This window comes from Aethalodelphis obliquidens, unplaced genomic scaffold, assembly GCF_003676395.1.
Source record: "Aethalodelphis obliquidens isolate GAN/ISIS:26980383/991018 unplaced genomic scaffold, ASM367639v1 scaffold3, whole genome shotgun sequence".
NCBI lineage: Eukaryota > Metazoa > Chordata > Mammalia > Artiodactyla > Delphinidae > Aethalodelphis > Aethalodelphis obliquidens.
The window spans coordinates 12,265,075-12,286,174 of record NW_020837947.1 but is presented as its reverse complement, the minus strand read 5'-3'; the positions used below and the strand labels follow the sequence as shown (position 1 = coordinate 12,286,174).

At 39.8% G+C, this 21,100-nt stretch overlaps 1 protein-coding gene across 5 annotated transcripts in view; it reads right to left on the bottom strand.

Moving 5' to 3' along the window:
- CNKSR3 (CNKSR family member 3) overlaps positions 1-21,100 on the bottom strand; it is a 101,486-nt gene that overhangs the window by 28,631 nt on the left and 51,755 nt on the right. For 3 of the 5 annotated variants that reach the window (XM_027082922.1, XM_027082931.1, XM_027082938.1), the window contains 3 exons: positions 8,136-8,315; positions 1,155-1,357; positions 555-642 (listed from right to left, as the gene is read on the bottom strand). In XM_027082922.1, the coding sequence (XP_026938723.1) occupies positions 555-642; positions 1,155-1,357; positions 8,136-8,261 (417 nt within the window). In that variant the 5' untranslated portion in view covers positions 8,262-8,315. The remainder of the gene's footprint in view (positions 1-554; positions 643-1,154; positions 1,358-8,135; positions 8,316-21,100) is intronic. The other 2 variants (XM_027082907.1, XM_027082917.1) reach the window with 1 other exon arrangement.

Sequence of the window (21,100 nt, the reverse complement as noted above, 5' to 3'; positions counted from 1 at the left end):
CTCTGCCCCAGAGACAAACAACATAAGATACTGGTTGTTCTGTTAGCCTACAACCTGAAGTGAGGCGAGCTGAAGCAGATCCCTCAGCTGACCCATTTGGATGTAGATAATCCAGGAATAAATTGCTGAGGTTTGGGGGCTGTTTGTTACTGAATCACCACCAAGCTCCTCCTGACTGGTAAACCTAACCACCAGAGGTCAAAATGAAAAGAAAATTAACAAGCAGATACAGTAACATACTCAGAACAAAGATTATGGTGAAATGTAGTTACTCCAGAATTTCTATTTAAAAAAAATTAAGTGCTCTAACATTTTAGAGGAAGTAAAGGGCTATTAGCTCAACTATTTTAAAGCAAAAGAAGGTAATCTTTGATGTAAAGGCCACTGGTCATTTTTCACAGAAACTATCGGTAAATTCATCTAACTTAAAGCCCTTCATCTCTCCCCAGCTCTGATGGGGGGAGAAAGAATGGTACTTCATACCTGCATGTAAACCCTTTGAAGAAAAGGAAAAGGGAAAAAAAACTTTTAGAAAACACCAGTGATGTACTGACCTTCTGGACTGTAGTGGTCAGGTCCAAGCAAAGCTGAATGATTTTGTTCTTCGTTATTGAGAAATCAGTGATCCCTGTAAATGGAGCCCTAGGAAGCAACGAAAATTCTCTTTAAAGAAAAAAAGTGGAGAGGATGAACCCACTGGGATCCCACACTGTGTGTTAACAAGCACAGCTACACAACAGGCTGGTTTAAATTGTTATGTAACTGTTTCCTCTCAAGTAACACACAAAATAGGAATCTCAATAGAACAGAGACAGAGAAGTTCTAGATAAAAACACATCCAAAAATGAGCCAAGAGAATGAACATCCCTTCAAAAGTCAACTAACAGCCTTCATACAAACCAATAACCAGTAACGTTTAACCTCAGTAAAACTCAACTTAAACTCTTCTCTACGCTGAGGTTAATTTGTTCCTGCTATTCACCTCAGGAACTTCCAAAGGGACCCTAAAATGGACCACTGGCTCCAAACTCCTGGACAGGTCCAATGGCAAGGGCAAGAAAGGGATAAAGGTTCCTCTTCCTCAGGCAAAACACTGACTTCTATGCATCTCAGACCCTCCTTTTACAGGACAGTAAGGCACACCCATCACTTACCGGTCCAGCCAAGCTAACAAGGCCTTGGCAGCGCCTATGAGCTCCACCACAGAAGTCAGGAACTCATTGGGGGGCTTGTGGGAGGTGTTCCCATCATAGGCTGGACTTTTTCTCCGGCTGCTTATGTAATTCTGTAAATTGTGGGAAGATGCTCGCAGTTTCAGAACCAAGTTTTTCATATTGTCAGTTTCGAGGCCGTAATTCTGGAAAACAAAATCAAAGGGAAAAATTCAAAACAATCAACAATGTCCAAACTCTCATTATAACCAAAAACCCACTGAGTTACCTGAATAACTCCTATGTCAGCCACAAAACCCTACATGATTTGCTCACCGTGTTGATCTCACCCACATGGGCCACACCAGCCTTGCCTCTGTTCCTCTTGCCTCAGGGACTTTGTCTTGCTAGTTTCTCTTCCCGAAATTCTCCTCCCACAAAGGTTGGCATGGACAGCTCTTTCCTATCACATCCTAATTAGCCCAAATGTCCCCTCCTCTTCAAGGCTTCCAGGACCATCTGGAGCAGTTCCTCATCCTGGGCCCTAGCGACACTGAAAGCCTAATAATTGTTTGTTTGGGTTGGGGGGTGGGATTCCTGTAGATGGTAGAATGTTTAGCTGGCCTCTACTCATTAGGTGTCAGTAGCATCCGGTCCCCAGGTGTGACAAACAAAAATGTCTCCAGACACTGCCAAGTACCTCCTGAGGTCACTCTCTAGCCATCACCTCTGTCATCTCTGAACCACCTTGTTCACTGCTGTCTTTCTAAGTCGGATGCAAGGTCTGTGAGAGCTGGGCTCTGTGTGTATTACTCATGACTGCATTTCCAGGACAGCAGACGTAAAGCAGTCATTGAATGGAGGAATTTCCATCAGATAAAAGTCACACAGAAACAGAACAGCACTGACTAAACATCAATTCACCTGGAAGGTCATTTCCATCTTGTGAGCTTCTAACCTCCGTTCTTTCTGAACAGTGTTTGACTTACCTGGATGCTTTTAAAAATTCCGTTTCACGTGATAATATTGCCCTAGACTACTCTCTTCCAGATAAAGAACAAATCCCAAGTAACAACAAGAAACGACATGTAAATCTGACATGACTTTGGGGGGAGGATGAATTTCACTATTCAATTGCATGTACACATCCTAAATTGGCGTTTCATCCTTTTTTTAAGAAAAAGGTGAAAATATTTCTGGGGTATATTAAACTGTGTCAATAGCATCCCAAAGCAAGAATGTGGTATCATTTAAAAATTGGTTATAATATATGGCCAACACTATTGAACACTTTATGCCAGAAACCGGGCTTAGTGCTCGGCAAATATTATTTCAGGTAAAACAGCGTATGAGGGTGGAAGTGATATTATCTCTATTTTGCAGGTAAGAAAACTGAGGCACGGAGACATTCCATCAATTCTCCGGAGTCACACAGCTAATCGGTGGGAGTCGGGAGGGATTCTAACCAAGGCAATCTGCACCGAGGGTACAAGCTTTGGATCACGATGCTGTACATGCCCCCTTCCACACGCCCTGTCCAAGAACGGGCAAAGCGATGAGACAGAAACCAGGATGGGCACTGGACAAGCAAACAGAGAAGTGGCCAGTCATCCTGGATCTAGCACAAACCAGCAAACTGTTTAACCCCCCTAAGTTCTATCCTGACCTGCTCCATCCCCTATGATGTGTTAGAAGCTTCTTTCAGCCAGCTTCGGCCAACCTGGACCTCACTCTTCTGAGAGGCCGGTGGGCCCTCTTTGGATCTGATCACTGCTTTTGTCCCCACTGCATCTAGCCTGTCCCTTGGTCCCTCCTCTGTTATAGCCCCATCTCTAATGCCTCAGGGAGGGGTGAGCCATGTCCCCAAATCAAGAGACATAAAGCATAAATAAACCAGGGAGTCTGTGAGAACTTTTTTCTTTTGGCAAGATGAACAATGGTAAGTAGCAACAGTAACAACAAAAGACAATACCCTGAATGAAAACATTGCAAACTTTCATTAGATTTTATGTGAAGTTTAAATTTATGTGGCATGTTGCTTCTTAGAAAATAAAAAATATTTTTTAAAAATTTATATAGAAAAGAGTTAAGAACAATTATAAAGAAAAAACTCTTCAGCTGCATTGACTGAAATTGTCTTTGTGAGCTTTAAAAAAAATTGTAAATTTCAGAACAAAAATGAGTCTTCTGTATTAACAGTGATGTTCCATCTAAACTTGATATTCATTCTTTTTTTTTTCACTGTCATTTTCTGGAGACCAAAACATGGCATTGTCCTTCAGTAGAGAAGACAAAAATAAAAAGATGCATTGTCACCATGGCTTTTTTTTTTTTTTGCGGTACACGGGCCTCTCACCACCGTGGCCTCTCCCGTTGCGGAGCACAGGATCCGGACACGCAGGCTCTTTGGCCATGGCTCACAGGCCCAGCCGCTCCGCAGCATGTGGGATCTTCCTGGACCGGGGCACGAACCCGTGTCCCCTGCATCGGCAGGCGGACTCTCAACCACTGCGCCACCAGGGAAGCCCCACCATGGCTTTTTAAATCAGAGAATCAAAGACTCAAAACTGAGTGGATAAAGAGCCACATGACACAGCCTGTTTTGAAGCACTTGTGACTATGATTAAAGGGAAGTGTCCCCTTATTCAGTCAGCCTGCCGACTTATAGCAAGAGCTCTGAACTAAAAGCAGGAAACTCAGCTTTCTATAGCCAATGACACCATGGATTACTCGGAACTTTTATTACTGTAGACAACATTTATTTCTTGAACTCAAAGAGGATTAAATTCATCTTAGTGTTACAGGAAATTTTAAACCTCAATCTTCTACAAACCTATGACTTTTAATATTAAAATAAAGGAGAATGTAGCTTGTTAACTGGTTCTTTTCATTTCCATTCAGTTTCTCTGATTCTTTTTTTTTTTTTTCCCAAAAAAACAAATCACGGGACTAGAAGGATAGACAGATGTAGCTATAATAGATTATAATTTTATTTCATGTTTTAAGGTACTTCAGAGATTTTAATCAGCTTTATTAAGGTATACTTTATGATGCATAAAACTCACTAATTTTAAGTGCACGACATAATCAATTTGAACAAATGTATATAGTCACATAAGCACCATCACAATCACAATACAGAACATTTGCATCGCCCCCAAAACATCCCTCATACCCCTGCATAGTCACTTTCCCCAAGCCCCAGGCCCTGGCAACCTCTGATCTTTCTGTCACTGCAGTTTTGCTTTTTCTATATAGATTATAATTTTAAAAAGCAGTAAAGAAGGAACAAAGAAAGGAAGGAAAATTCCATCCCCTTCCACCCCATTCCACAATAAGAAGAGAACAAGAAACTGATTATATTAGCTCCAAAGAACCTCTACTATAGAAACATAATCAGGAAAGGATTATTGACTTATGTGTCCCACAATGAAAGACAGTAAATGAATAATTTCTCAGACCAGATCTGATTATTTTCACTAATCTTTTCCCTAATATCTGTCTCCTTCAGAAATTGCTTAACTTAAGATAAGGTATCAAGACAGTACAAACTAAGAAATGAAATGAATCTCCAAAAATCTAGACACGTACTACGAACCTTCCACTGAGATCTCACGTCATTAGAAGTTAGCCATCAGGGGTCATTTCCTGGTCTGGCTAGAGAAACAACACACGAGACAGGAGAAAAGGAAAGAGGCAGATGCTCACTCTTCTGGTGTCATAAATTGTACACATTTTAGCTAAGGACAAACCTTACACAACTTCTCCACCACTTTCTTTCCCCATTCCTACTAGCTCTGTCTGTGGTCTAACATACATGGTGATTAAGGAGTTTCACAGTCACACAATCAAATCCATTTTACTGACGTGGGTCAATTAAGTTTCAGCCTAAGAAGTATACTTCACAGTTTAATAAGTTCATAAGCAAGATCAAGTTAAATACAAATTGCTAGAATAGATTCCTCTTCCTTCACTATTTCTCCCCATAACAAAAAGGATACCAGTTTTTAACTGTTGCCATGGCTGGGTAAACGATAAACAGTGAGGCATCTCAGGGGTACACTCAGGGGTACACGAGTGCACAGAAGCACCCAGGGCAGGTAGATACGTTACAGGTATTTCACATAAGCACACAGGTAGGTGGCATCACTTCATACATGTATGGATTCCAACTCTGTTCACTTTCTCAGCCTACTTCAACCTTAAAAACGAATCTGCCCCTGTTCACTTTCTCAGCCTACTTCAACCTTAAAAACGAATCTGCCCCGCCTCGGTCTTTAGGAAACTAGGGTTTGGTTGATCTGGCAACGAAAATGGGTCTCACAATTACACATTTTGACTCTCAATCCCACCCTAGAGACGAATGCTGTCCCCAGCAGAACTTTCTGCAATGATGAAGATGTTCGCTATCTGTACTATCCAAATATGGTAGACACTGGCCACAAGTAGCTACTGAGCACTTGAAATGTAGCTCTGTGACTAAGGAACTGAATTTTATTATTTCACTTTAATTAATTTTAATGTAAATAGTCACATGTGGCTAACAGCTACTGGAAAAAGCAGCTCTACAGCCGGTCCCAGTCACCCTCTGCCCCAGACAGAGGGAGAAAAATTGGGCTCCGACTCTGAACTCAATCCTGGGAAGTGGTCCTGGTTTGCCTCAGAAAACAAGTCACTCTCCTAAGCCACTCCAGCCAGCCAAGGTCAGTGTTCACGAAAGGAAGTTTTTCTCCTTGCTCCCTATCCAGAAGCAGCTCTTTGTGGCCCATCTGCTCATCGGTTCTGGAAGCTTAATCAATAGCTATTCCCTATTTTAGATTCTTAAAGATCCTATCGGCACTTTTCTTTCCAAAACTTTCCAGTGGTTTTTGTTTTTTCCTCCCCATCTCTTACTTCTAATTCTACTCATTTCCTGTCCATCATAAAATCAACAGCCACTAAACTGTTTACATAAAAATGTCTTCCATAATACCAGGGACAACAGCAAACACATATTAACCGTCCAGGGGATGGACAGTTCAAGGCAAAAACTTACCACCTGTTTATATACACAAAGCTCTATATGGTGTGAATGGGTTAAACACAGTATAATCAATAGATGCATTACCATAAGAATATTTTAAAAGGAGATTATAGCAAGGCTAAAGATATTTTACTGAAATGATCTAAAATCCTCCCCAACCCAGAAAAGCCACATTCATTTAAGAACTCTCTGTGACCCTCGTGTCAAATGCATTCACTGGCACTCTGCTACACGGAACATGTCCATAATGAGTCTGAGGTCAAAACTTTGTCTACAAAGGAAATTAGGAGGAAATTGTAAGAGATAAAACACAGCTTTAGGTTCTGGCATTTGTCCAGCTCTGTTCACTTTAGTCTAATATTTTAAGAGGTAGGGAAGGGAGGAAAGCGGGGAGGCAGCTGTTATGTTAATTATCCCACTTGAGGTCCACAACGTGCCTCCAGTCCATCCTGCCTGCTCTCCTTCCACACTGTGGATTTCAAAGTCATTGACCTGCCCTCCAAGTCCTACCACAAAGTGAAAGAGACGATCTGAAATAGCAGAAAAGTCCAAAAAGTAATGTTCCCAGAAAGGACAAGACTAAACTCAAACATGTCTTACTGTATGAAAAACAAACAGTTTTAATAATAAACAGGACTCAGATATCTTCTGGGCAGTGCAAAACACTTACAGGTTAGTACACAGCCACATCTAGGGGAGCATCACTGTACAAACGGGGAAAACACACACCACCATCTCCCTGGAGGTCACAGAGCCAGGAGTGTGCAGCAAAGCCTGGATTAAAATGCAAAAGCCTGCTTCCCAGACCAGCTCTCACATCACTTGGCCACAGCATCTTCCTGGTGGCAGCTCATTTATCAACCACAAATAATTTTCCCATTACTTTCCTAAACAAGAGTAGCACATCTCAGAGCAGAAGACAAGGCTCTATCCACTTTAAGAAGAAGAACACGCGCAATGCAGCAAGTGTTAAAGAATCAATGCAACGCGGACCAGCAACGGCAAAATAATCGGGAGCACATTTTCTCCCACCATTCTCGGTGATATAATTGTATACACCCCTTGCTCAGGTTCACAGCGTAACTAAACCAGCCTGAATGCTGCCGACTTTGCCCAAATCCTGACAGTTAAGGAAACAGCAGCCTTCGCATGGCATCACAGCAGACTGACAAGGATCCCACCCTATGCCAACCAATTTATAAACACAGTACCCTTGGAGGTGGTTTTAAACCATACCTAAAAGAGCTACTACCCACACGGCCACAGATGTAATGACGAGTCGGAACCTGGCAGGATTTAACTCACTCACGTTCAAGCCAAAACTCAGTCAGCTGCGAAATGTAACTAAGTTCACATTTTCTCCCATCTAGCTGCCATTTCACAGGTTGATTATTCCAAGCACCAGTATCAGTTATTGAAATATCACAGATATCTGTGAAACATAAAAATTCTTTTTATAGTAACAAAAACAGCACGAAAATCAGAACCCATTTGTCCTTTCAATATAGAAGATGACATGTTCATTCAGGACCATCTTCATCTTTTTATTCTTTTTGAAAAGAAAATAAGATGAATACAGAAATTTTTTCCATAAAAGGCCAACTTTTTCTGTAAAGGCCAAGAGAGTAAATATTTTAGGATTTGAGGGGCCACACGGTCCCTGTTACCACTACCCATCTCTGCCACGGTAGCACAAAAGCAGCCACAGATAACACTTAAATGAATGGGCATGGTTGCGTTCCAATAAAACTTTATTTACAAAAATAGTGGGCCAGATTGAACTTGTAGGCCATCGCTTGCCAACTCTACCTAGCAAATGATTTCTTTTCTTCCCTTCTGATATTATCTTCAGCTCATGCTCTACTTCCATGGATCATTAAGAAAATGATGATAAGCTAAAGTGCAAAACTGTGGAGATTTAGAAGATGAGATTCTTTAAAACATATGGTGGTACAGATCACCTTTTCCTGAACTAACCAGTGCACAGAGAAGGTCGACAGCCTCCAACACAAGTTCCTGGTGTCCAATTCGTGTGACACCCAGCTCCTCAAGATCCTGATGGGAAATCTGCAGCAGCTGCTCTCCATTTATCTTCTCCCGTTCAAACTTGTAGACATACTGCTGCAGGCAATCATCTAACCCTACCAAAAAAAAAAGCAAAAGGGTCCATTATTGTCATTTTTGTTCCTTTACTCAAAAAGATGCCCACATTTAAATCAACCTCAGGAATTGCCAATTATGCTCCACTATTTGATTGTCTATACAATGTATATTCCACCTGAAGGACATCTTTCAAGTGTGTCCTCATCTTTTTAAGTAGATTTTAAATCTAATGCACAGCTTATTTGTACAGCAGAAAGTAACACAACATTGTAAAGCAATTATACTGCGATAAAAAAAAGGTTAAAATGGTCAATTTTATGTGCTGTATCTTTTACCACCTTTAAAAAATAAATAATTAAAAATGTTTTATTTTTAAAAATGCAAAAAGAGAAATTTCAAATGGATCCTACACAATTTTTTTTTTTTTTTTTTTTTTTTTTGCAGTACGTGGGCCTCTCACTGCTGTGGCCTCTCCCGTTGCGGAGCACAGGCTCCGGACACGCAGGCTCAGCGGCCATAGCTCACGGGCCCAGCCGCTCCGCGGCATGTGGGATCTTCCCGGACTGGGGCACGAACCCGTGGCCCCTGCATCGGCAGGCGGACTCTCAACCACTGCGCCACCAGGGAAGCCCTATCCTACACAATTTTGACAGTTACCAGCCCATTCCCTTTCAGCTAAAAGAATAAACACTAACCCCTGCTGACTTGAAATGCTAGTTATCTGTGCTAGACATATGTTTGTCTGTTTGCTAAGCAGTCTTCCTCTGGAACACCATCCCTCTCCCAGCCCATGTGATCCCAGTGGACTTGCCAATCAAGATGCTTTACCACAGTGATTGGCCACACTATTCTATCCATCAGCCAGTTATAGGTTCAGGGATGACCATGTGACTCAAGCAGAACCAATCAAAATCTTCCCTGATATCTGATATATGAACATAGGAAGACAAAGTCCCCTTCTTCCTTTCCAATTAGAAGTCATAAAGATACAAACTTGGGGATGCTGGCAGTCATTTTTCTGATCACTTTTACAAAATAAATCTATTCGAGACAAAGAAGATGTCCCAGTAATATCCAACACGTCCCTGGATCTAACCCTACTTAAAGATACTTCTAACCCCAGCATTTTTTACTTAAATCAAAATAAATTCCCTTGTTAGCTTAAGCTTATCTGTGTTGAGTTTCTGTCCCTTGCAACTGAAAAAGTTCTGATGAATACAAGATCTAGAGGAGTAGGTACCAGCAGTGGTACCAGAGAAAGACAATGTTAAATGGGTTAGTTTATGGGAATTTTTCCAGGTCAAATACTACTGCCAACAGTGTTGTATTTTAATGTTCTTATATAATGATTAAAATAGGTAACCCTAAAAGAACTTGGGATTCTTTACTCCTGTATAGAGAACTCTCTGGTCAACACGTTAATGGTTTTACTGGAAAATCTTATACTAAATTAGTTGATCTATTTAAGCCCAAAAATAAAAGCCACCTTAGTGTTTTAAAAGGTAGATTTATATAAATTCAATCCCAACACAAAGGATGAAAACTCAATTTAACTAGAATAAAGTATGTGGAAGGCATGCTGCTGTCCCCTTCCCACCCAAACACACAAGCACACACACACTTCATTTAACTCTCACGAAAGCTCTATGCGGGTACTCTGAACCAGGAAAAGTAGACGTAGGTCCGGCACTTACTTCTGGCAATACTAAGGTCCATGCATCTCAAAATCTGATATCCTAGGCTAAACGATATCTCTGCCCCACTTTTTTGAAAGTTTTGAAAGCGGCAAAAGCTTTCACCTCCTGATAAGATGTAGAAAGAGAAGCAATGTCCTGATAACTGTTTGGGACGATCAAATAAATACAGGAAGAGATTAAGAAAAAATTAATTTTATGATAACTAGTCAGAACCAACCCATCCTCCCTGGAGTGACATCTATCAGAGGGGATCTGTCACACAGCAGCAAGGTTGGGGACATTGATATAAACTCAGCTCTACTTTGATCGCCTCGAGCCACAAGTGGCCTCCATGGCATGTGAGTGGGGCAGACAGTGGAGGCCACACAAGTCAGCAGGCATGGAGTATCATGCCACTGGGGCAGCCGGGGGCAGCTGCACAGAATCCAGCTGCAGTAGTCAACAGTGACAAGGGCCAAAAGCCGAGGAGAGCCTCCTTACAACTTTATTCCCATTTCATAGATGACTAAATTAGGGCTCGTGTAAGTTGCATAACTTGTCCACAGTCACATAGCTGGTAAGATGCCGAGAGAAGGATTTTGTCAGCCATTTTCTTCAGCTCAATACAGAAGAGCTCAAATTCAGATCAAGGTTTGTTGCCCCAAGCCCTGATCCTTTTGCATTCTACCCTGCAAACATGAGATTATAAAAATTCCTCTCCAAACACCTTCCTAAATCAGCAGTAAGGTCTAAGTACAAAACAGTTATTATTAAAATAGAATCATAGGTACTTAAAAGATACTTCACATTTTACTGAATGCAAAAAATTGGGAAAGTATGGACAAAAGACTAATTACTGTAAATTTTGCCCTAAATGACTTGGCCAATTTTAAGCCAGATCAAACCAATATCTTACAATCTCCCCTCCTTCAGAAGGTTCTCTTCCTTTGCCTACTTTTAAGCTTTAAAAGGAATTTTTGTTTTAACTTGTCATAAAAATTTAAGACAACTATATTGTCCATTTCAACCCTGTCATGGCTGAACTGATCTTCCTAAGATTCATAAGTTGAAGTTCTAATCAGCAATACAATACCTCAGAACACCACTGTATTTGGAGGTAGTGTCTTTAAAGAGGTGATTAAGTTAAATGAGGTCATATGGATGAGCCCAAACCCAGTATGACTGAGTCCTTATAAGAAGAGGAGACACACATACACAGACAAGAACATGTAAAGACACAGGGAGAAGAAGGTATCTACAAGCCAAGGAGAGAGGCCTCAGAAGAAACCATCTCTGCTAACACTGTGATCTCAGACTTCTAGCCTCCAGAATTTCAAGAGAATAAATTCCTGTTGTTTCAGCCACGCAGTCTGTGATACTTTGTTATGACAGCCCTAACAAACCAACACAAACCTACACTTCATTTCATGTTCATCCACATGCGATAAACTCTTTCCTAAAATAAACAAGGCCCAATGACCAAAAGAATTGCAATTCATGTTTACTGTGCCAAGCAAGTTCTTTGCTCAAAATACGAGAACAAAACCAACTCATATTAGTTGTCATGTGCAGGATAAACCAGTCCATTAAGTGTAAAGTGAAGGAACCATGCACTATGGATGTTCATAAAATTTAACCCTTGAATAATAAGTAGAAATAAAGATGAGGCCAGATTTCTCTTTTTTTTTTTTTTTTGCAGTACGCAGGCCTCCCACTGCTGTGGCCTCTCCCGTTGCGGAGCACAGGCTCCGGACGCGCAGGCTCAGCAGCCATAGCTCACGGGCCCAGCCGCTCCGCGGCATGTGGGATCTTCCCGGACCGGGGCACGAACCCGTGTCCCCTGCATTGGCAGGCGGACTCTCAACCACTGCGCCACCAGGGAAGCCCCAGATTTCTCTTTTAACTATGAAAAGTTTCACTGAAGAAACAGGATTTCAGAAATAGCTTCAGTGCATTAAGGAAATATTTCGGACACAGAGAAGAAGGTTGAGATGAAAGGTGTGATGAAGTTTCTGGATAGGACAAGAGGGAACTGAACAAAACAGCAGAACATTTGCCTGAGAAAAGGCAAGAATCTCCTTGAAGATTCTGAGGAATATAAATGGTCTGATCTCAACTAATCAGAAGATCCCTGAGATGTAGGAGAATTACCAAGTAGAAACACCATGTTGCTACCTACCCAAATACAGAATCTAGAGTGGCTTAAAGACTTTTCCCTATGGAAGCAGCCTAAATGCCCGTCAACAGATGAATGGATAAAGAAGATGTGATATGCATATTACTCAGCCATAAAAAAGAATGAACTAATGCCATTTGCAGCAACATGGATGGACCTTGAGATTATCATACTATACAAAGTAAGTCAGAGAAAGACAAATATCATATGATATCACTTATATATGGAATCTAAAAAAATGATACAAATGAATTTTGAAACAAACTCAGACAAAGAAAACAAATTTATGGTTACCAAAGGGGAAGGGGTGGGGAGAGATAAATTAGGAGCTTGGGATTAGCAGATAAACACTACTATATATAAAATAGATAAGCAACAAGGGCCTCCTGTATAGTACAGGGAACTATATTCAATATCTTGTAATAACCTATAATGGAAAAGACTCTGGAGAGGAATAGAAATACATATATATATATATATATATATATATATATGTAGATATAACTGAATTACTTTGCTAAACACCTGAAACTAACACAACACTGTAAATCAACTATACTTCAATAAAAAATTTTAAAAGTAAAAAGAATTTCCCCTCAAGGGACATGTCTATTGAATATGCTAAGTTTTAAATAGTATTGTTTTCAGTTTTATTATTCCAATACAAGACGGCCTATTGTTCAGTTATCCTATTGTTTAGAATACAATTACACATTTATAAACAGCCAAATCACACTATTACGCAGTCCCACGAAGGAGGGGAAAATCCCCAATTTCAAATAAACTGGTTTTAGAATTTGGAATACACAGTACACTTTAACCTATTTGTCAAATGTATCTATTTACCAGTTCTTTGCTTCAAAGAACTTACTGAAAGTCTAGCAGCGCTGAGAGAAATACAGAATTAAATAAAATTAGATTAAACACATTCCATTTACACAAATTAAGCACATAATTCAATGTGAAAAGAACCAGGAAGGCAAAGGACAGGGAGTTCCCACAGAATGGAAGCAGCAGGGAGAGACAGCCAGACTTTCTCCCCTCTTCCCAAACCTGTAAATGACCCTAAAATTTCAGAGAAATCCCAAAGGCAACAAGGAAAAAAAAAAGAAATATCTTACGATTTTTAAAAATACTATTTTATAATTTATATCAGAAAGCAACAGGGCAGTGGTTAAGAGCCTGAGTTCCAATCTCAATCCTACTTCTTGCTAACTGGGTACCTGGGGCAAGTTACCCAGTTGGCTCATTTGTAAAACAGAGATAATAACACTACCTACTACACAGATCTGTGATGAAAATTAAGTGTTAATAGTTATAAAGAGCTTAGAACACTATGAAGCAAATAATTACATATTTCGTTCGATTAAAAAGTGATTTATTCAGGTCGTCAGTCCCCTCGGTGTTCAAAACAAAAGTTGCTAGAGAGACACACAAACTCGCAAAAGCTTAGGTAGCCCCCTCTGGAACAGCATAAATTGGAGATAAAATAAAATCTTAACAGCCTTTCTTATTAGCTTCCCCAGAATATATTCCCAAATTTGGTCGTTTACTGTTATTATTGATCCTACCTAAAAATGTTTTAGGATTTATATATTGGAATACAAGCACCATGAAAGTAGAGTCTTCGTTTTTATTCATTGCTATTCCCCAGCATCTAGAACATTGCTGGTGCATAATGTTTGTGAAATAAATAACTGAATGCATAAGATAGACAAAGAACTTCATGTTCTTACCAATGCACAAGTCACCTGATTTTATTTTCCAACACAAGTGAGTCACTAAAATTAACAGAACTACTGATTGTGATATCAGGGTATTTGTTGCAAGTTTCAATGTTTCAAGATTAAAGGAGGTCATTTCTATACTGGGAAATATTATAAACAAAATGAAACCCCAAAACAAAACTCCAATCTTTGACAAGATACTTGCTCTGTACTAAGGATTAGTTTTTATTAACTAATTAATCTCTCCAAAATGTGGAAAGGATTGTGTACATGAAGATTAAGACATGAGAGTAAATGCCCCAGTGCAAAAACTCTAGAGCTATTCTCTTCTAATTTTCTGTACGAGACTGAAATCAGATTGTTGACTAGATCAGCCTCTGTCCTGGCAGGTGTGGCCCATGAAAAAGACATCCCAAAGCTATGCTTTCAGCCTATAGGCTCAAGGCAGCAAAACCTCTAATTCCACAAAGACAGTGAGCCCAGAGTTGTTCTGACAGCCCTTCACATCAAGTACTTTGATCATTAAAGTATTTTTAACCACAGGATTTTGCTTTATTTTGCTATGTTTTAAAGGAAATGTGTTGGTGTCCCGGTTCAAGATGGCGGAGTAGAAGGACATGCGCTCACTCCCTCTTGCAAGAGCACCAGAATCACAACTAACTGCTGAACAATCATTGACAGGAAGACACTGGAACTCACCAAAAAAGACACCCCACATCCAAAGACAAAGGAGAAGCTGCAATGAAACGGCAGGAAGGGCGCAATCACAATAAAATCAAATCCCATTACCACTGGGCGTGTGAATCACAAACTGGAGATCACTTATACCACAGAAATCCAGCCACTAGAGTGCAGGTTCTGAGCCCCACAGCAGGCTTCCCAACCTGGGGGTCTGGCAACAGGAGGAGAAATTCCCAGAGAATCAGACTTTGGAGGCTAGCAGAATTTGATTGCAGGACTTCGACAGGACTTGGGGAAAAACAGACTCCACTCTTGGAGGGCACACACAAAGTAGTGTGCTCATCAGGACCGGGGGGAAAGAGCAGTGACCCCAGAGGAGACTGAACCAGACCTACCTGCTAGTGTTGGAGGGTCTCCTGCAGAGGCTGGGAGTGGCTATGGCTCACCATGGGGACAAGGACACTGGCAGCAGAATTTCTGGGAAGTACTCCTTGGCATGAGCCCTCCCAGAGTCCGCCATTAGCCCCACCAAAGAGCTGGGTAGACTCCAGTGCTGGGTCGCCTCAGGCCAAACAACCAACAGGGAGGGAACCCAGCCCCACCCATCAGCAGACAAGTGGATTCAAGCTATACTGAGCTCTGTCCACCAGAGCAAAACCCAGCTCTACCCGCCACCAATCCCTCCCATCAGGAAGCTTGCATAAGACTCTTAGATAGCCTCATCCACTAGAGGGCAGACAGCAGAAGCAAGAAGAACTACAATCCTGCAGCCTGTGGAACGAAAACCACATTCACAGAAAGATAGACAAAATGAAAAGGCAGAGGGTATGGACCAGAAGAAGGAACAAGATAAAACCCCAGAAAAACAATTAAAGGAAGTGGAGATAGGCAACCTTCCAGAAAAATAATTCAGAATAATGATAGTGAAGATGATCCAGGACCTCAGATAAAGAATGGAGGCAGAGATCAAGAAGATGCAAGAAATGTTTAACAAAGGCCTAGAAGAATTAAAGAACAAACACCTAGAAGAATTAAAGAACAAACAAACAGAGATGAACAACACAGTAACTGAAATGAAAAATACACTAGAAGGAATCAATAGCAGAATAACTGAGGCAGAAGAACAGAGAAGTGACCTGGAAGACAGAATGGTGGAATTCATTGCCGTGGGACAGAAGAAAGAAAAAAGAATGAAAAGAAATGAAGACAGCCTAAGAGAACTCTGGGACAACATTAAATGCACCAACATTCACATTACAGCAGTCCCAGAAGGAGAAGAGAGAGAGAAAGGACCCAAGAAAATATTTCAAGAGATTATAGTCGAAAACTTCCCTAACATGGGAAGGGAAATAGCCACCCAAGTCCAGGAAGTGCAGAGAGTCCCAGGCAGGATAAACACAACGAGAAACACGCTGAGACACATAGTAATCAAATTGACAAAATCAAAGACAAAGAAAAATTATTAAAAGCAACAAGGGAAAAATGACAAATAACATACAAGGGAACTCCCATAAGATTAACAGCTGATTGCTCAGCAGAAATTAAAAAGCCAGAGGGAGTGGCACGATATATTTAAAGTGATGAAGGGGAAGAACCTACAACCAAGATTACTCTACTGGCAAGGATCTCATTCAGACTCGATGGAGAAGTCAAGAGCTTTACAGACAAGCAAAAGCCAAGAGAATTCAGCACCAACAAACGAGCTCTACAACAAATGCTAAAGGAACTTCTCTAAGTGGGAAACACAAGAGAAGAAAAGGACCCACAAAAACAAACCCAAAACAATTAAGGAAATGGTCATAGGAACATATATATATAGATAATTAACTTAAACGTGAATGGATTAAATGCTCCAACCAAAAGACACAGGCTTGCTGAATGGATACAAAAACAAGACACATATATATGCTGTGTACAAGAGACCCACTTCAGACCTAGGGACACATACAGACTGAAAGTGAGGGGATGGAAAAAGATATTCCATGCAAATGGAAATCAAAAGAAAGCTGAAGTAGCAATTCTCATATCAGACAAAATAGACTTTAAAATAAAACTATTACAAGAGACAGACAAGGACACTACATAATGATCAAGGGATCAATCCAAGAAGAAGATATAACAATGATAAATATTTATGCACCCAACACAGGAGCACCTCAACACATAAGGCAAGTGCTAACAGCTATAAAAGAGGAAATCGACAGTAACACAATCATAGTGGGGTACTTTAACACCTCATTTACACCAATGGACAGATCATCCAAACAGAAAATTAATAAGGAAACACAAGCTTTAAATGACACAATAGACCAGATAGATTTAATTGATATTTATAGGACATTCCATCCAAACACAGATTACACTTTCTTGTCACACAGAACATTCTCCAGCATAGATCACATCTTGGGTCACGAATCAAGCCTCAGTAAATTTAAGAAAATTGAAATCATATCAAGCATCTTTTCTAACCACAACACTATGAGATTAGAAATGAATTACAGGGAAAAAAACGTAAAGAACACATACACGTGGAGGTTAAACAATACGTTACTAAATAACCAGAGATCACTGAAGAAATCAAAGACGAAATCAAAAAATACCTAGAGACAAATGAGGATGAAAACACAACGATCCAAAACCTATGGGTGCAGCAAAAGCAGTTCTAAAAGGGAAGTTTATAGCTATACAAGCCTACCTCAAGAAACAAGAAAAATCTCAAACAATCTAACCTTACACCTAAAGGAACCAGAGAAAGAAGAACAAACAAAACCCAAAGTTAGCAGGAGGAAAGAAATCATAAAGATCACAGCAAAAATAAATGAAATAGAAACAAAGAAAACAATAGCTAAGATAAATAAAAGTAAAAGCTGGTTCTTTGAGAAGATAAACAAAATTGATAAACCATTAGTCAGACTCATCAAGAAAAAGAAACAAAATGGATAAACCATTAGTCAGACTCAAGAAAAAGAGGGAGAGGACTCAAATCAATAAAGTTAGAATTGAAAAAGAAGTTACAACAGACACTGCAGAAATACAAAGCATCCTTAGAGACTACTACAAGGAACTCTATGCCAATAAAATGGATAACCTGGAAGAAATGGACAAATTCTTAGAAAGGTATAACCTTCCAAGACTGAACCAGGAAGAAATAGAAAATATGAACAGACCAAGCACAAGTAAAGAAATTGAAACTGTGATTAAAAATCTTCCAACCAACAAAAGTCCAGGACCAGAGGGCTTCACAGGTGAATTTTATCAAACATTTAGAGAAGAGCTAACACCTATCCTTCTCAAACTCTTCCAAAAAATTGCAGAGGAAGGAACACTCCCAAACTCATTCTATGAGGCCACCATCATCATGATACCAAAACCAGACAAAGATGTTACAAAAAAGAAAATTACAGGCCAATAACCCTGATGACCATAGATGCAAAAATCCTCAACAAAATACTAGCAAACAGAATCCAACAGCACATTAAAAGGATCATACACCATGATCAAGTGGGATTTATCCCAGGGATGCAAGGATTCTTCAATATACGCAAATCAATGTGATACACCATATTAACAAATTGAAGAATAAAAACCATATGATCATCTCAATAGATGCAGAAAAAGCTTTTGACAAAATTTAACACCCATTTATGATCAAAACTCTCCAGAAAATGGGCATAGAGGGAACCTACCTCAACATAATAAAGGCCATATACAACAAACGCACAGCAAACATCATTCTCAATGGTGAAAAACTGAAACCATTTCCTCTAAGATAGGAACAAGACAATGATGTCCACTCTCACCACTATTGTCAACATAGTTTTGGAAGTCCTGGTCACAGCAATCAGAGAAGAAAAAGGAATAAAAGGAACACAAATTGGAAAAGAAGAAGTAAAACTGTCACTGTTTGCAGATGACATGATACTATACATAGAGAATCCTAAAGATGCCACCAGAAAACTACTAGAGCTAATCAATGAATTTGGTAAAGTTTCAGGATATAAAATTAATGCACAGAAATCTCTTGCATTCCTATATACTAATGATGAAAAATCTGAAAGAGAAATTAAGGAAACACTCCCATTTACCATTGCAACAAAAAGAATAAAATACCTAGGAATAAACCTACCTAGGGAGACAAAAGACCTGTATGCAGAAAACTATAAGACACTGATGAAAGAAATTAAAGATGATACCAACAGATGGAAGATATACTATCCAAGATATATGTTCTTGGATTGGAAGAATCAATATTGTGAAAATGACTATACTACCCAAAGCAATCTACAGATTCAATGCAATCCCTATCAAATTACCAATGGCATTTTTTACAGAACTAGAACAAAAAATCTTAAAATTTGTATGGAGACACAAAAAACCCCAAATAGCCAAAGCAGTCTTGAGGGAGAAAAACGGAGCTGGAGAAATCAGACTTCCTGACTTCAGACTATACTACAAAGCTACAATAATCAAGACAATATGGTACTGGCACAAAAACAGAAATATAGATCAGTGGAACAGGATAGAAAGCCCAGAGATAAACCCACACACCTATGGGTAACTAATCTATGACAAAGGAGGCAAGGATATACAATGCAGAAAAGGTAGTCTCTTTAATAAGTGGTGCTGGGAAAACTGGACAGCTACATGTAAAAGAATGAAATTAGAACACTCCCTAACACCATACACAAAAATAAACTCAAAATGGATTAAAGACCTAAATGTAAGGACAGACACTATGAAACTCTTAGAGGAAAGCATAGGAAGAACACTCTTTGACATAAATCACAGCAGTATCTTTTTTGATACACCTCCTAGAGTAATGGAAATAAAAACAAAAATAAACAAATCGGACCTAACGAAACTTAAACGCTTTTGCAAAGCAAAAGAAACTACAGACAAGACAAAAAGACAACCCTCAAAATGGGAGAAAATATTTGCAAACAAATCAACGGACAAAGGATTAATCTCCAAAATATATAAACAGCTCATGCAGCTCAAAATTAAAAAAACAACAATCCAGTCCAAAAGTGGGCAGAAGACCTAAGTAGACATTTCTCCAAAGAAGACATACAGATGATCAAGAAGCACATGAAAAGCTGCTCAACATCACTAATTATTAGAGAAATGCAAATCAAAACTACAGTGAGGTATCATCTCACACCAGTTAGAATGGGCATCATCAGAAAATCTACAAGCAACAAATGCTGGAGAGAGTGTGGAGAAAAGGGAAACCTCTTGAACTGTTGGTGGGAATGTAAATTGATACAGCCACTATGGAGAACAGTAGGGAGGTTCCTTAAAAAACTGAAAATAGAACTACCATATGGCCCAGCAATCCCACTACTGGGCATATACCCAGAGAAAACCATAATTCAAAAAGACACATGCACCCCAATGTTCATCGCAGCACTATTTACAATAGCCAGGTCATGGAAGCCACCTAAATGCCCATCGACAGATGAATGGATAAAGAAGATGTGGTACATATATACAATGGAATATTACTCAGCCATAAAAAGGAACGAAACTGAGTCATTTGTAGAGACGTGTATGAATCTAGAGACTGTCATACAGAGTGAAATAAGTCAGAAAGAGAAAAACAAATACCGTATATTAACGCATATATGTGGAACCTAGAAAAATGGTACAGATCATCCAGTTTGCAGGGTAGAAATAGAGACGCAGATGTAGAGAACAAGCATATGGACACCAAGGGGGGAAAGCGGCAGGGGGTGGGGGTGGGGGTGTGATGAATTGGACGATTGGGATTGACATGGATACACTGATGTGTATAAAATGGATGACTAATAAGTACCTGCTGTATAAAAAAAAATAAGTAAAATAAAATTCAAAAATAAATAAATAAAGTAAATGTGTTGATTCGGAAATCGATCTAATTAACGCTTGTAGATTTGCATCTCATGTAGGTCCCCTAAAAGGGCCACCAAGTGCCAGATGATGTAAACAGGGTTTGGGTATACTGTATTCTTTGACTAGGAGAATCAATCACAGATCACACAATTCAATTTAATTCCACAACAGTATGGAGCAATGACCACATACAAGGCACTGTTCTGGGGAGGAACCTCCAATGCAAAGGAGATGAACATTTAGCAGGAGGTCCGTTCCTGATGATCTGAACCAAAGGGAAGGAAGCAAGGCTTGGGTGGAACATTTACATCTCATTACAATATTCTCGGAATTCCCAACACTTCTAAAAACATTAAATGGTTAAGGATCTGACATCAAAACTCCTCCGCCTTCTCAACTTACTGACACTCCTGATTCAATGTATTATAACATCTCCCCAAAATTCAGAAGGGTGGTCTACTGTTCGGACCTCCAAGTATCTTTTCGTGAAGTGAGACACGCAACTCTATCCTAGAATGACTTTCTTTGTCACCCCGTTTTGTTGAAGTCTGTAGGCCTTAATTTTAAAACTAGCTGATAGGGGACTTCCCTGGTGATCCAGTGGCTAAGACTCTGCCTTCCCAATGTAGGGGACCCAGGTTCAATCCCTGATCAGGGAACTAGATCCCACATGCCACAACTAAGAGTTCACA